The sequence below is a fragment of the Rhamphochromis longiceps genome, linkage group LG6, assembly GCF_057381845.1.
Source record: "Rhamphochromis longiceps isolate RC_006_pf linkage group LG6, R_longiceps_female_GT1.1, whole genome shotgun sequence".
NCBI lineage: Eukaryota > Metazoa > Chordata > Actinopteri > Cichliformes > Cichlidae > Rhamphochromis > Rhamphochromis longiceps.
Window position 1 is genome coordinate 36,244,185 of NC_140562.1, and position 15,848 is coordinate 36,260,032.

At 38.8% G+C, this 15,848-nt stretch overlaps 2 protein-coding genes across 3 annotated transcripts; one reads left to right on the plus strand and one right to left on the minus strand.

Annotated features, from left to right (window-relative positions):
* Positions 1-3,540: 3,540 nt before the first annotated feature.
* r3hcc1l (R3H domain and coiled-coil containing 1-like) lies at positions 3,541-8,332 on the minus strand. The gene is made up of 7 exons (XM_085410460.1): positions 8,186-8,332; positions 7,393-7,866; positions 6,669-6,874; positions 6,033-6,103; positions 5,648-5,743; positions 4,902-5,042; positions 3,541-4,291 (listed from the first exon to the last, which is right to left on the minus strand). The coding sequence occupies exons 2-7, from the start codon at positions 7,843-7,845 to the stop codon at positions 4,239-4,241; spliced, it is 1,020 nt and encodes a 339-aa protein (XP_085266586.1). The 5' UTR covers positions 7,846-7,866; positions 8,186-8,332; the 3' UTR covers positions 3,541-4,238.
* A 150-nt stretch (positions 8,333-8,482) lies between these two features.
* Positions 8,483-14,949, plus strand: crtac1a (cartilage acidic protein 1a). Of its 2 annotated transcripts, none has more exons than XM_085410458.1 (14): positions 8,483-8,689; positions 9,192-9,397; positions 9,490-9,686; positions 9,775-9,911; positions 9,995-10,151; positions 10,259-10,393; positions 11,728-11,864; positions 11,946-12,082; positions 12,188-12,270; positions 12,713-12,813; positions 12,950-13,118; positions 13,564-13,709; positions 13,946-13,985; positions 14,691-14,949. In XM_085410458.1, the coding sequence occupies exons 1-14, from the start codon at positions 8,585-8,587 to the stop codon at positions 14,807-14,809; spliced, it is 1,869 nt and encodes a 622-aa protein (XP_085266584.1). In that variant the 5' UTR covers positions 8,483-8,584; the 3' UTR covers positions 14,810-14,949. The 2 variants fall into 2 exon arrangements, with proteins under 2 accessions (XP_085266584.1, XP_085266585.1); XM_085410459.1 differs by lacking the exon at positions 14,691-14,949 and adding an exon at positions 14,067-14,280.
* The last annotated feature ends 899 nt before the right edge of the window (positions 14,950-15,848 follow it).

The window sequence follows — 15,848 nt, forward strand, 5'->3', positions numbered from 1 at the left end:
TTCCTTAACACACTGAAGCAATAGTGCTAACACGACTGTGTTGCCGGCATTTGTCATTTTCAATCAATTCAGTGAGTCAGCACAGTGGAGTGGGGGGATTGGTAAAGGTCTGATAAAGGTCTGAATCCAGGTAAATTAGATCTGTAAGTTTTAGAAAATTTGAAAACAAAAAATAACTCCCTGAACAAGTCATTTCAGTGTCTGTGGCTCCAATGTCTGGACCTGTTATTAAGACCTTCACGTGTTTATTATCATACAACCCATTTGTTCCATGAAACCAAGACACTACTTTGACTTTTTCAATGTATGTGGTTCTTGACATCAAAGCAAATTACCATTCTGTTATCATTGTATTATTTTATTTAATGCCTGCTTATTTCTACTGCCTTCATATGGCTATAGCTCATGAGGTAGAGCAGGTCATCTACTAATCAAAAGGTTGGTAGTTTGAGCCCTGTCTGCTCCAGTCTGTAACCAACTATCCCTGGGTAAGATATTAACTGCAAGTTGCTCTCTGATGCATCCAGATCAGTGTAGTTGTTCAATAGAAACAATGGTAGCACTTTCTATTACAGCTCGGTAATAAAGCAGTAATAGTAGGATAACAAGGGGGAAACAAGAGGGTAATAATGTGGTAATTATCACCACAGAAATTACCCGAGATATTTCCAGGTAATAATCACACTTCCTTAAGTTAGCTTTAATAGGTTATTCATATGTTATTATAGAGAAATAGGCATTTTTGCTTTTTGCAATGCTATTTCCTCCTTATTACACATAAGACACCTCAGGTAAAAAGCCCCTAAGCTGCCTGTTGTTTCAAAATGGCACCTTAAAAACATTACTGAAATAAATCAAAAACAATGATTTTTCAGGTGTTAATGAAAACGTGTCATTGCTAAGCCAAATTTTAACAAAGGGAAGCGAGTGATGTAAGGTATGTTTGCTGACAGTGTTTGGTGCTAGGAAACCCTTCACCACCAGGGTCCTTTGCTGTGGTGGGAGATTAGATTACTTCTTAATTTGGACCATGTCTCACACTTCACTTGCTCCATGACATAACATGTAGCATTTCTGTGTAGAGTTGGCACTTGAAACCACTTCTTTCTCAGTTGTGGCTTGTGTTTGTGTAGTTAATCTAATGATTGTGTGTGAGGTATCCAGTTGGCTGCTCTGTGGTACATCACCCCCTCGTGAAGCCACAGTAAAACATGAGATTATGGGCAGGGTTCAGATCTCACACGATGATGGTAAAGAGCAGCTACAGACTCTATATGTAGTCCAGCTGCAAGAACAACAGCACACACGGAGGTCTGTTATGAAAATGTGTCCACATTTGCACTTGGCATCAAGAAGAGCTATCTGTGCACTACGATCAAGAAACACCTGTCTATAACCAACAATGAGTGCATAAAGTCTAACAATTAATAGATGACATATCAACATAAAATAATATTTGCTATTCTTTCTTTTTTTTACATTTCACATCAGTTATAGTGCCAAAAACTGCAGTCCCATTGATGGCCACTTGAGGCTGGTTGCAGAAGCTAATCGATCCCTGTAGACTGCCCTGTTAGATTTACCAAGTTAAGTCATAAAAACAACTTTTTCAAAGCCTAAATCAAAAAATTGTTTCAATCATTGTACCTTATTGCTCCCCGAATTTTCTAAAACTTTTTCTGGTTTTCACTCATTTTCACTATATTTTTTTAAATTCGAGAAATGTATGCTTTGATTGACCTCGCCGCTCACTGTATAGACTTTACATCTTTAATGTGTTTGTGTTGTCGGTTCCTCTTGGAGCATTTTTACTACAATTATATGACATATGATACAGTCTGCTGTGAAGTAGCACCCATCTATGTTCATCTTTTATATGCAGTCTATGGTTGTCTCACTACCAGCAGCTCAAAAATCACCAACCACTACAAAAGAACAAGTTCCTGCAGAAGAGATTCTTAGCTAGCGAAGAGAGTGACTGAAATAACTGATTTAATGAGCAGTTTCACCGTACCAGCTGCATATACTTAGACTGGCATGGCTCATGCATTTATTTGAACATTTCAGTACTTTAAAAGTTAAGCCAAGCCACTTATAACTCTTCAAATTAGCATTTCCATAATTTTGTGCTTATGTTCATATAATGGACAAATAGCTTTTAATACATAATATGTGTACCCAGTGCTGGGCTTGGCAAAACACCTCGAGCACATGTTTCACAAAGTGGCAGCAGTTACACAGTCTATGGTTTGAACGCTGATACCTAGAAAAGGGAACCATTAAAGTACTTCTAAGGCTGCAAGGTTATCAAATTGTGTATTATAGAGAATGGAATCACTTATCATATAACCACTTTTACACTAATGAGTCACCCATTAAATAAAAGCTTTTTTTTTTTAATCCTTTTTCATCCTGCCTTGGTATTCATGATTATATAGAAAAAACTATTACATGCTTTCAGATATTTTTTATCACCTTCTAAAAGAGCACATCGTAAACACCAAATGATACACTGTAAAAGGAAATTCTTCCTAATACTGAATCCTCAAACCTGCTTTACAAAAACGTCTTTCACATTATCTGCATGGATATAAATGTGTCAATACACATTCAGAAGAACTGATGTGAAAGGAAACAAATATGTAATGAGACTTTTTCTCATGCTGCAGCGCTTTAATTAGCCCACTGTGAGCCACGTGGCAGTGCCTCATTCATCCACAGCCAGTGAGCTAAACAGTTACAAAACTAACTCTCTTAGAGCAATACAGGGTCGATTTGGATGTTTAAAAGGAGGGGAACTATAAATCACAGTCATCTGCAGGACTACTTAAATTTAAGGAATAATCATTTTAAACATTTAAGTACACAGCAATCTGCTCTGTTAGTGCATGAACATTTCGACTGGCTGAAAGGGCTAAAAAAAAAAATGTAAAAAATAATTAAAAATAAAAAAAAAACTTAATTTAGCAGCAAATTTGATTTTTGTTACAAATCTCTTGAAGAACAAATTTAAAACGCCTTCTCCACATTGGCTGAAAGTGGTGTAATTATTCACTGAGGAACTGAATGAGCTGCAGTGCCACATGGTCTGTGGTCTGCTGGGTAAAGCCTCAGAAGAGGCGTCTGCCTGCAGCTGTCAAAAAAGGGCTCTGGAGCCTGAGATATGTGTCTGAGGAAGCTGAATTATGAAAGCTGACTCTTGGGAAACCCTGTTTGATGACAGTTAGAATAAATACTGTCTTCTCTTTAGTGATTACCTTTGTAAAGTTAAAAAAAAAAAAGAAGCTTGTCAGGAATAAAGAGACACGTTTTTCTTCGTACTGTCATTACATTTTGTCAACAAACAGAGCAAGAATGGATGGAGCTAAAAACAGGAGCTGAACTGAAAATCTTGGTAGATTTGTTTAAGTGATGCACAAAAATAGTGAGGTGCTTCAATGTCAAGGAAAATCTTTGATGACAGTTTTGCTTGTCATCGTGAAATGTCTAGACTCGTGTCTTTAAGCACACGCTCAGATTTTAACAGACGAAGTCGAGCAGTTTTTTTGTTTTTTGTTTTTTTACTGGACATACATAACAGCAGCTGCATTGAGCAAAACATTATACATAATATCGGGTATCAGTTCAAACACCGGAAACCACCTGACACGATGGCTTAAAAGTAAGTTAATACTTTGATAAAACTTAAACTGCAAACAATGCAGCATTAATTTTTAATGACACCACCTTCAATTTAATCACTCAAACTGGATAAAATCAACAATGTTGTGACACATAAAAATTTAACGAATCAACATGACTGAACTTCAGTGACATGTAACTGAAAGCGTCACGTCACTTTTATATCTTAAAACATTTAAAAACCCAAACACGAGGATGTGTACAGATAAGTATTTCAGTTAACGCGTTCGTTACTTGTTAACTGAACCATTAGCTTCAGTGCTTGACTACAGACTGTGCTTACAATACATAGAGTCCAGGTGAGTCGGTGAGTTCACAGATAATTGAAGGTGATCTGATCATGTAGCATTTTATGATGTCAGACACTGAATGACAAAGGAAACGGTAAAAGCCTCTCAGGAAACAGTTTGAAAAAAAAAAAATCATTTCTCGGAAATATGCCTGTACGAAGGAGTGGCCAGCTAAAAAACCAGAGCATTACATGAAACAGAAATGATTTAAGCCTCTGCTGACTCAAGGAATTTAAAGGGAAAAAAAAAAAATAGAGGTTTGTCCAGTTACTTTCCCTCCCAAGCGTCTTCCCTCTGCTTGGCTGCCAGGCGCTTTTGTTCTGAAAGATAAATCACACGACAAACAAAAGTCTTATATTTATATCACTGTCTTTGCCGCATGAAGAGCAGTAAAGAGCTGAAGATGATTGCATATTAATCTTCACATAGAACCATACATGGCATCTGTTCCAACACCAAGTTTAGTATTTGTTCACTGATGGTAGTGCAGCAGTGAGCCTAAACTGAGAACAAAGGAGCTTTTTTTTTAGTGTGCTTTACTTCCTGACTTCCTGGACTGACTGTCATTGGATGGCCAGCGGTTGTTTTCTGGCCCTATATACTTATTTTCCATCTGTGAAAGGAAATGGTTGCTTTACTGATTATAGATTTACTGTAACCTACACAGCAATGGACGGACTTCTTTTGGCACTACATTTGAAACTTTCCACTTTCTTCAGTTAAGTATGAAAACAGCTCCCACTTGTGGTGGTAACTTTGTGATACAACTATTGGGACAGTAATTATTTGTACTTACGTCTCAGTTTAACTGAGCACCCTGTATGACCCTCACACATTAGCTACCGAATCCATAATTAGTTTAGCAACCGCCCACCCAAGATGAGACTTCAGCCCAAAAAGTAAGTGGAGACCTAAAGAAGTACAACGTACCTCTTGCTTCCTGGAGTTTCTTCCTCTCTGCCTCACGCTGCTCCTTTGTGAGGTTGCTCTTTACACCGAGGGCACCGATCACAAGCTTCCGAGCCAGTGCTGCACTCGTCTGAGGTCTCTCTTTAGCAGGCAGGAGGTAGTCTGGGGGCAAGAGGAAAGGAGGATACATATAAATGTGGGAGATACAGAACAGTTTTTAAGCGCTTTAAATGTTTAATTTGTGGTGTAATACAACCTGGATGGCACCAAAATACACTTTACAAACATCACAATAACCCCAAAACCACATCATCTTAATTAAGCCTGTAACATATGTAACTGGCTCATTCTACATATTTCCATTCATTTCTTCTTCTGCTGTCATTTTCTTTAGCTGACTGGAAGAGTACGGATCATCTCAAAGAGAGAAACTGGACCACCAATTGGTATTTCAGTGGAGAAACTGAGGAGTAAAGCAGGCAAACCAGGCATAAGTATAAACGCTGGCAACAACATCAGCTATTTGTGTAGGCTGCACCATAGGTGAGATTCAATTCAAAGTAGAAATTCAGTTTCAGTTTGAGGAAGCAACAGACACAAACCAAACCCACAGTCAAGAATGCAGAGGATCTTGAAAGACTAAATGGTAGTGTACTGGAGAATTGGATATGAAGCTAAAGGGTTTTCTCAACAAATATGGATTTGCTTTATTATTATACAAACACAAAATTATGAAAAATGACAAACACAGATATGTGCAATCGCACCTGAGCAGCTACGGGCTTTGGCCTTTGTTGCAGAGGAAGATTTGGAAAGTGGTCGCAACTTCATCAGTGGATTCTTGGATCTCAGAGCTTCACGAGCTTAAAAGGGAAAATGAACAAAATGTAATAGTCGGTGAGTTTAATATCTCCTTACAACTGAAAAATGTGTTTTTCTAACCTGAAGTCAGAAAAACGATGGCCCAAGTAACAGAGACACAATCTCAAAAAGCTCAGGAGCAAACAGCATTAAGATTGTTGGACAGGATTTTCTTTACTAAAACAATTCTACTTACAACATCGTAGCAAGATGATGAGTCATAGCAATGACACTTAATGAACAGCATAATGAACTGTAATTGCCTTAAATGTGAGGCAGAGCTTTACTTACCTGCTATGGGGCTTGAGAAAAGGCCGAGGGCATGTGTGTCATCAATCCATTTAATGTCAAATCCTCTCTTTCTGAAAAGACAGTCAGAAATCACACAAGGTAGTAAGAATATTTCACAACATGGCTTCAGAGCATTAGCTCTAAAAGGAAGACAGTGCTCCCTAAAGATGTAAAAATCATATACTTGTGCTCTTTCATAGATTTCACAACTTTTTTTGTCTTAAAGTAAACCTATTATCCTTTCCTTATTTTCTAACATATACTGTTACAATGGTACTCATCCAAATGCTCTATTAAAAAAGTTTCTTCTACTTCATCTGCATGATGTCAAGAACAGCCTGGTGGAACAGTGATCTTGGAGTGAGCACAGAAGCCCCTCTCACCTGCAGTCCCACCCAATTAGAAGAACACAGCTAGCACCAAGACAAAAAAAAGAGCTGCAGCAGCTGGTTTCAGACAATGCTGAACTCAGGGCTGCACCAAGGCTCAGTATACGATAAAAAAAAGGATTATTTCAAACTGTGAATCATGCAAATAGATGCAGAGGTTTACTGACATCTCTGCAAATATAAAAGGACATACAGTATATAAGGCAAAAACAAAGTTTGTACAATTCTAACATGGTTAGAGACTTACTGGTAGCACTGAAACAGCTTAAGAAGGTCTTCTGTTTTGAACTCTGTAGGGAAATCGTAGATCTCTACAATATGAGATAGTTCATCCTCTGTGAGGTCAATGTCATCATCATCATCATCATCATCATAACTGGCTCTGTCCATGTTGTAGTAATCAAACCTAGGCTCTTGGATTGACTCCTTCTTTTTTCCTTCCTTCAAAGCCAGCTGTGCATTCAAGGCAGGCAGGAGAGAAGACAATGATGAGAAGAGAAAAAGATCTGTTTTGCATCATATTAAATAGGATTTTTTAGGTTAATTATCAGCAATGTGTATGTGAATCTGGGTGGACATTATTCTGCTTGTCACTTTTAAAAACACACTTTTTTTCGAAGGCTTTTTAGGAGTAGTACCAGAGTCTGCTTGTAGTCAGTTTTAGTCAGCTGTTGGTCACTCTTAATCTTTTATATTTTGTTAATTTTATTCATTGTATATTTTATTGTCTATTTTACTCATGTTTTAATATTTAATATACTGATTTTTTTTATCTTCTTTTTCCATTTATTTATTTTATTGGTATTTATATTTATTTCTTTGTCTGCTTAATGTATGGTTTTTAACTGTTATCTCTGTTTTATTATTGGAAAGCACTTTGGTCAACTTTGTTGTTTTTAAAGTGCTGTATAAATAAAGTTGGATTGGACTGTCTTGGGTTTTGATTATCAAAACCTAAATCAAGCTCTCACCTCTTCAAGCAGATGTGGATCCAGACAGTCTCCATCATCGTTGAACAAGGTGTCCCAGCTCTCCTCTTCCTGCTCTGCAGTATCGCCTGCCTCCACTTTGGCAGAAGACTCCCCATTAGCCTCAGCATCTAAACCCTGTAATCGGTCCTCCTTCACATCTGGCTTAACGTCGTTGTTTTGCGCTTCACCTCCATCTCCTTCTCCCCCAGCGGGCGATGGTTTATTCGCTCCTCCAGCTTTGTCCTTCTTGTTCTTGGCGTTCTTTCGTGCTTTGTCTGTGTAGCGAGGCCTGGTTTTTGGTTTAACTTCTCCCTGAGTCTGAGCTTTCTCTTTCGAGGCATGAAGTCGTTGTTTGGGGACGTACAGAGGCTGACTTGGCCTCTTTGATTGAGAGGGAGGTGTAGGTGTTGGTTGAGTTGGACCACAGTCTTCTTTAAGCTGCACATCCTCCATGGTTAAATGATGTTAAAGTATCTGGATCACGGAGGAACGAGAACATGAACATTGTCAGACCTTCGCAGATTTTCAAAACACTCTAAATTTACTTTAAAGACTTTATTAAGGAATGAAGCAGCCAGGTACGCGGCAAACTGTTCTAAATAAACAGGATTTGAATAACTAGCTTCAGTTAGCTAACTAAACTTCCTCCCGTGTAGCTTGTAAAGATATTTTTAAATGAAGAAATAAATATAAAATAAATAGCGGTTAATGTTACATTCATTCATGTTCATTTATTTTCACTCAGAATATTTAATCTGTAATTAAATCAAATAAATTTACTCTGTCGGCTTACCCGTTTATGATTTGTTTAACAACAGACTTTCGTCGCACACTTGACGCAAGCAAATCCTAGCGCAAAGCGTAGTGGGAAATTGTGTTCTTCTACAGCACTGCCGCTCCGAAATCCGGAATAACTGCCAGGTTATTAGTTCCTTTTTCCAACGAATTTTCTTTTCCTTTGTAGTTCAACGAGTTTCCCCAAAAGAAATGGTAAATATACTATCTACCGAATCCATCTTTTCTGTGCCATCGTTTAACATAAACTACAAACAAACCAAACCCTTGGGTGCAAGAGACACGTGCACAGAAATTCAGCTCAGCCATTGGTCACCATCTTCATCGGTCAGATAGTTCTTCGCTGATTGGACAGTATTCTCCGCGTTACACAAGGTGTTTCGTAAATTTGTAATTTATGAAACTTATTTGTGTAATAGAGGCGTTGACAAGCTCGCTTCACAACTATAAACACATCATCTTCACTGCAGGAGACGCATTTTCTCCTCCACACCTTGATACGGTAAGACGGTATTGCCATAATGAAGGGAATGAATTCTTGCTCACGCCTCTGCTTTGCACAAAATGGGGAAAAGGCTTCATCCATGTTTTTATTAAAATCAGTGAATTGCATGTCATTACGCTGGAGGAAAAACAAGTCAGAAATACAGAAAATGTATTTGCTGGAGAGCATTAATAACATATTAGTAGTTTTTGCGTTTTGTGTTTTTTAACGTCTTGAAATTTTATAGCTTTCTTAAAGGATTTAAAGGCTTTTGGTTGGTAGATTTAGACAGAAACACTCCACGTTTAAAACAATGTCTGGTGGTTATGTTTTTGTTTTTCTTCTTTCTTTTAACGTACTTATTTGATCGCTTTCGATCAATTCGGATAATTCTATTTTCATATTTAGTTTCAATTGTTAAGAAATGTTGTTTTGTTTTGTATTATAATTCTCAGTTTCAGATGTTTCTTGCAAGTTTTGTTCAAAACAAGATATCTTCCTGACTTCCGTGTCTCGCCAGGTTGGAATAATGTGGGGTTCGGGTCTGCTGCTCCTACTAGTGACACTCTGGCATCACTCCCATGCCCAAAACCTGAATCCCATGCTTCAGGTTGTTACACAGACCATGCTTCCCCCTGACAATCTGCACAATCCCACACAACTCAACTATGGGATGGCTGTGACAGATGTGGATGGTGATGGTGACCTGGAAGTGGTGGTGGCAGGGTAAGTGTGAGTGTTAGTGTATTACCATGTGTGAGGATTTTTATGCAGAAATTTGTGATAAAAAAATAAATCAAAATCACGTTTTCTCTCAGGTACAACGGGCCCAACCTGGTGCTGAAGTATGACAGGACTCAGAAAAAGCTGGTAAACATTGCTGTTGATGACAGTAACTCTCCATACTATGCTCTGAGAGACCAGGCAGGAAATGCTATTGGAGTTGCTGCCTGCGATGTGGATGGAGATGGACGAGAAGAAATCTATTTTCTTAATACAAACAATGCCTACTCTGGTAAATATGATATTGCAAAGTCATCCTGAAATTAAAGTGTCATCAAAGTAATTTGAGGGAACCAAATAATTTTTCTTTCTCTGTCAAGGACGAGCAACATACACTGACAAGCTCTTCAAGTTTCGTAATGGCCGCTTTGAAGATCTGCTCAACGATGAGCTGAATGTACGTCGTGGTGTTGCTAATCGGATGGCGGGACGTTCAGTCGCATGTGTTGATAGAAAGGTGAGTGAACCCACCTATTTCTTCTATCTCATTGCATTTGAGTACATTATACGTTATTCTAAGTTACCGATGTTTCTGTGCAGGGAACAGGCCGTTACTCAGTCTACGTGGCGAACTACGCCAGTGGAAATGTTGGCCCCCACGCTCTCTTAGAAATGGACGAGGCTGCCAGTGATGTGAGCAAGGGCATCATCGCGCTGTCTGACGTAGCTGCTGAGGCCGGAGTCAACAGGTACACAGGTGAGATGTCACAGTGTTTACCTGAAACATGGGATTTTTTTTTTTGATTTTTTTTTTTTGAAGTTGTCAAAAACAACTGAAAGCTTCACTGTTGGCTCGTTGGTCAGGTGGTCGCGGTGTGGTCGTTGGACCAATCCTGAGCGAGTCGAGGTCTGATGTGTTCTGTGACAATGAAAATGGACCTAACTTCCTGTTCAAGAATAATGGAAATGGGGCTTTTGTTGACATGGCAACACAGGCAGGTGAGAATGAAGTGGTAAGGGAACATGAAGCCTAACTCAGTAGTACTTTCTGCAGTCTGTCCTTCAACTTATGGTTTCATATCAGGTATTCTTTGTCTCATCTCACTCTTCCATTATTTGGTTTCTAATTTTACATTTATTTACTTTTTTATTATTATATTATTATTATTATATATTATATTATTCATTTACCCTGTGAATGCCAGCTAGGAGGAACCTTTGTTTCGCTTTTCTGAACTGAATGGCTTGTGTCATATTTCAGGCCAGCTTATAGAACAAAATGCCTGAGTGTGCATCAGAAGTTAGTGGGGGTGGTCTCTGTTTATGCAGCAACCTTTGGAAAAAACCAGAAATTATTATAATAATAATAATAATAATAATAATAATGGATTGCATTTATTTAGCGCTTTTCGGGGCCCTCAAAGCGCTTTACAATTCCACTATTCATTCACTCTCACATTCACACACTGGTGGAGGCAGCTACAGTTGTAGCCACAGCTGCCCTGGGGCAGACTGACAGAAGCGAGGCTGCCATATTGCGCCATCGGCCCCTCTGACCATTACCAGTAGGCAGCAGGTGAAGTGTCTTGCCCAAGGACACAACGACCGAGACTGTCCAAGCCGGGGCTCGAACCGGCAACCTTCCGGTTACAAGACGAACTGCCAACCACAATCGATATAGTCATCAAACTACATCTTTATTGATATGATGTGATTTATATATGATTTGTAGAGTTACCAAGAGATTAGAAATATTTGGAGGCTTTTATGTTTGACTGTTTATTTATCCATCAATCCTCTACTGCTTATCTGGGTTTGGGTCATAGGGGTAGCAGTCTAAGTAGAGAAGCCCAGATTTCCACCTGGCCACTTCTACCAGGTATGTAGAAATTTAGATTGACTGGTAAATTGACAGCTTCGCTTTTACACTCAGCTCTCTCCTTACCACAACAGGTTGTAGCAGGTGATGCCCTGTTTGATTTTAATCAGTCTATTTGCTTAGCTTACTATAACATTTGCTGGCTGTCTGGTAGGCTCATAAGGATAACACCTCATGAAGTAACACAGCCTGTCATGTGAATATTAATCAAACACAAGTGAAAATGCTAACTGGTGAGTTTAAGACATTCAGGTATGTGGAGCGTCTTACTGTTATTGAGCCAGGCTGATTTATCCCCCCAGAATCCAGTCCTTATGCTAAACTAATCTAGCAGTCTCCTGGATGTAGCACTAAATATAAGAGACATATGAAGGTCCTCTGATCACTTTTACTTAGTTTTTTTTATTGTACAAAATTGGATTAGTTGCTTTTAACACTGTGCCCATGCAAACAGGTGTGGAGGACCAATACCAGCATGGCAGAGGAGTAGCACTGGCTGACTTCAATGGAGATGGAAAGACAGACATTGTTTATGGCAACTGGAACGGCCCACACAGACTTTTCCTGCAGCGCAGCGATTCCAGTTTCCAGGTAAGAGAGGAGTGACAAACTTGGCAAAAACAAAAGGTTTTAATAAAGTGTATCTTGAGAGAAGTACAATTTTCTTTGCAGAATATTGCTACTGGAAGATTTGCTGAAGCCTCACCTATTCGCACAGTCATTGCTGCTGACTTTGATAATGACAAGGAGTTGGAGGTGTTCTTTAACAATATTGCCTACAGAGGAAATGCTCCCAATAGGCTGTTCAGGTTAGATTTCATGTATTTGTTAAATTTCCAATGAAATGTCTTTGTTAATTAAAAAATAACTGTTACTAGATTTATTTATTTTTTTGGCTGTTTCCTTTTTTGCAGGGTCTCAAGGAGGACTAATGCAGACCCTTTGATCCAGGAACTTAATGTGGGAGATGCTGAAGAGCCACAAGGGAGAGGAACAGGTCTGTAAACTCTTAATATCAGAGCACATTTTGTGCTGTTTTTCCTATGCATTTAACCGGCACGGTACATCTTAATGGATATCCGTTTAAAAATCTAACATATATTAAGTTGCCAATTCTTTTAGATGTGTAGTCCCAGGCAATACAGACACAAAATAGTGATATACAGATGTTTTTTTTCTAAAATATTACAATCAATTGAGAATGATTTTTATGGCTTTCTTGAAAAGTGACTCTATTGAAGTGTTGTTTCACCTGGTAACAAAACAATAATCAATATGTGAAAATATTAGAGAACATCCTAGCCGGTTAAAATATATTGAGGTTGCCTGAACTGCCTCTGTGTTTGGATGAGCCTCAGAAATATAACTGTCAGGGAGACTCCCCATTGACATTGATGTGTAGGTCAGTTCAGTGAAAGCACTCTGTGTGTTCTGGACAGGTGGTACTGTGACTGACTTGGATGGGGATGGACAGCTGGACCTGCTGTTGGCACACGGGGAGAGCGCCCAGCAGCCAATCTCTGTCTTTAAGGTCACGCAGGTGGGTGTGCGTGTGTGTATTTGTCGGGTGGAGTTTGTTTGTTTTTCTTTTTACTAACAGCCTAATGATATACCTACTAACTGGTCTTCTTATTATTAGTTAGCGAATAATAATCCATGAACATCCTTGTTGCTAGGGATCATCCAATAACTGGCTGCGGGTCATTCCTCGCACCCAGTTTGGTTCTTTCGCCCGGGGTGCCAAGGTGACAGTCTTCACCAGTCAGAGTGGAGCTCACACGCGCATCATTGATGGAGGCTCTGGATATCTATGTGAGATGGAGCCAGTCGCCCACTTTGGTTTAGGTGATTTCCTTTTAAATGTTGTAGACACTGAAAAAACAGCAGACACCTCACAAGTAAACACTAGAGCAGATTGTTGGCCAAACAGCTTTTTTTTTGTGATCGTGCATCTATCCTGTCAAACACTAGAACTCAGTATGTGTGCCTTTGTCATTGGTGTTTTTAGACATCTCAGCTAAACAATAGTATCCCTGATATTTTTTTACTTTAAACCAGATACTGGTGTTATAACTAATGGCTGGTAAAAGTTTACAAATTTTGGGATACAAGCTAATGTCCTTTCTTGCTAAAATTAAGATGAGATGCTCTCACATCAGTCTGTAAAACATAGTTTGATAGTCAGGAGGCAGGTAGCATCCCAGCAGATATTTTTAAATCTAATCCCAAAATACAAATTTGTACTTGTAAAATGTAACGTAGTATTGTGTCTTGTACTCATGACTCCCAGGAAATGATGAGGTGAAGGTGCTCGAGGTCTCCTGGCCAGACAGCACTAGTTTTACTCGAGCTCTTCAGGCTGGTGAAATGAACTCTGTGTTGGAAGTCACCTATCCCAAAGAAGGGGAAACCACTGAGCTTGCCAATGACACGCAGGTACACAGCCCGAATTCCCAGCATGAATTATGAACACGCCTTTTTTTCTGTTAGTGGAGCAGTGAATTGAACAACACCAAAGCCTTAATCTCTCTCTCTCTCTGGTTAGTTTAATTATAAGATATTTTACTCCTACCTTTCAAAAAATAAAAGTAAATTGTTTTTAAAACGTCTCAGAATCAGCTTATTTGGTTTGGATAAAAACCTTTTCCTCTATTTTTTTCTTTTCTTTTTAGTGTGGTAACGGCTTTACTGTCAGGAATGGACGCTGTGCAGGTGAGCAAGTCTTAAAGATTCATAAAATAATCCAAAACCAGATATTATTTTATTTTTAATTGAATGTTTATTTTTCTACAGGTCTTTAAAGAGAATCACATGAAATGCAATAAAGGATTTTTGTGGTTTACAATAATGTTACAGAAAAAAAATGTATTTTGCTTTGGTTTTTAAAAGGGAGAGCTGGTTGTTTTTCTTTACTCTGTGAGCAGATTTATTTCATTTTCCTTTTTTTAAGATTTCTTTTCTCTTTTATGGCTTTAAATGAAGTGAATAAACTTGTTCCTATCAATACACCGGCTCTTTCAAATTATTTCATAGCTCAAAAGTCAGTCTTAACTGTTCTAGTACTCACATTTTAATCCTCCAGTCTCAGCATTACCCCTGCTACCCTGAGAGTAACAAATGCAAGGAAGTGTTTCCTGCGTGACTTAAGAGATGCTGAATTTGCACTAAAAACGTGCTGAAACAGAACAAGACACACGAACTGTGGCTGACACAGAGTAACTGAAAGTATTTAGTGCAAACCACAAAGGTTACCCTGAGTTCCCCAATTTTCCCCACTTGTACCTGTCCTCGTCTTCACACGTGGATGACCAAGTCTTCATTTTTAGTCATTCTGTTTGTTTAGTATTAATCTGATGTCTGCTTGTCTGTCTCGTCCTCCCTCACTGTTACTCTCCTCTGTTCTCTCCACCCATGCAGCATTGGCTCCATTTTATGATGGTGTTCGATCTTCGGTCTCCATGTTTGAAGCCTCCTGGTTTAAGACAGTTTTATTACAGTGTGTTTTATTCCTGTCTGCAGTATCAGAAATGAAGTGAGACTAGTCTTCAGGGAAAAGACAACCTCTATCCAGCGCTGGTCACCTGGATCTAACACCTGCTAGAACAAATTACTGTGACATGCATGGAGCATGTCCATCCTGAACTTTGCTTGTTTGTTTTGATGAGCTGGCTGCATGTGGAAGCTGTAGTGCCAAATAACCAGTTAGTGCATGCAGGCATGAGGAATTTGTAACAAAATAAGCAATACGCTTAAATTGTTAAGTAATTTTTTTAAGGCAGGTTTTTTTTGTTACCTCTGTGCTACTTAGGTATCGGTGACTGTTAGCAGTGTCCACAATACCACGGCCCTGAGTGGACATTATCAATTTGTTAATTTCTTTACCACTTTGTCAGCTTTGTCTGCTGTGAAGACAAAATGCCTTTAGAAAAAAAGGGCTGCATAAAATTATACATCTTTGGTTTTTTTGGAAATGGTGTCCATCTCCAGTAAATTTAAGATTTAATGATGTTTAATATTGTTGTCTTTTACACTGATTTACGGATCATGTTACTGTCAAGCTAAAGAATTAAACCAAATATTTTGGTAATAAACTCTAAGCTTACTGACATGTCAAACAAAGTGTACACAACATTGCCTTTGAGTTTAAGTGACAAATCCAGCAGCTACATTATCACTGATTTGGGCTGTTTGCTTACTGTATCTTTAATGCATTATTGATAACTCAGTGAGAGCTTTGACACTGAAACAAAGCACTTGGATTTTAGACTAACAATTTGATCAAGTACTGAAAACTGTGGAGCTCAGAGGAACTACACGACCAGTATGTCATCCGTAGGCGTTGCTATGAGCAATCCTCTTCACCTTCCATGCTGAGAGTATTAATGCAGAAATGTTAACCAGTGCTGCTTTTGATATTTGCAAACTTCCATTTAGCAGCTGCTCTTCTATATTCCTGCTTAGATAATCTGTGTCCTTCCTTCCATCACATTTGATTTGATGCCGAGGATGGTAGTGTTGTCTGAATGGGGCAGGTTCAACTAGAAAGATTTTTATACCCAATCTAAATGATGACAC

Bases quoted from the DNA above. Each gene is read 5' to 3' on its own strand.
- r3hcc1l (XM_085410460.1), bottom strand. From the start codon at position 7,845: ATGGAGGATGTGCAGCTTAAAGAAGACTGTGGTCCAACTCAACCAACA. The intron at 5,043-5,647 runs GTGCGATTGCAC...TCTTGCCCCCAG, and splicing joins CAAAGCCCGTAGCTGCTCAG to ACTACCTCCTGCCTGCTAAA. The intron at 4,292-4,901 runs GTACGTTGTACT...TTTATCTTTCAG, and splicing joins GAAACTCCAGGAAGCAAGAG to AACAAAAGCGCCTGGCAGCC.
- crtac1a (XM_085410458.1), top strand. From the start codon at position 8,585: ATGAAACTTATTTGTGTAATAGAGGCGTTGACAAGCTCGCTTCACAAC. The intron at 9,398-9,489 runs GTAAGTGTGAGT...GTTTTCTCTCAG, and splicing joins CTGGAAGTGGTGGTGGCAGG to GTACAACGGGCCCAACCTGG. The intron at 11,865-11,945 runs GTAAGAGAGGAG...TTTTCTTTGCAG, and splicing joins GCAGCGATTCCAGTTTCCAG to AATATTGCTACTGGAAGATT.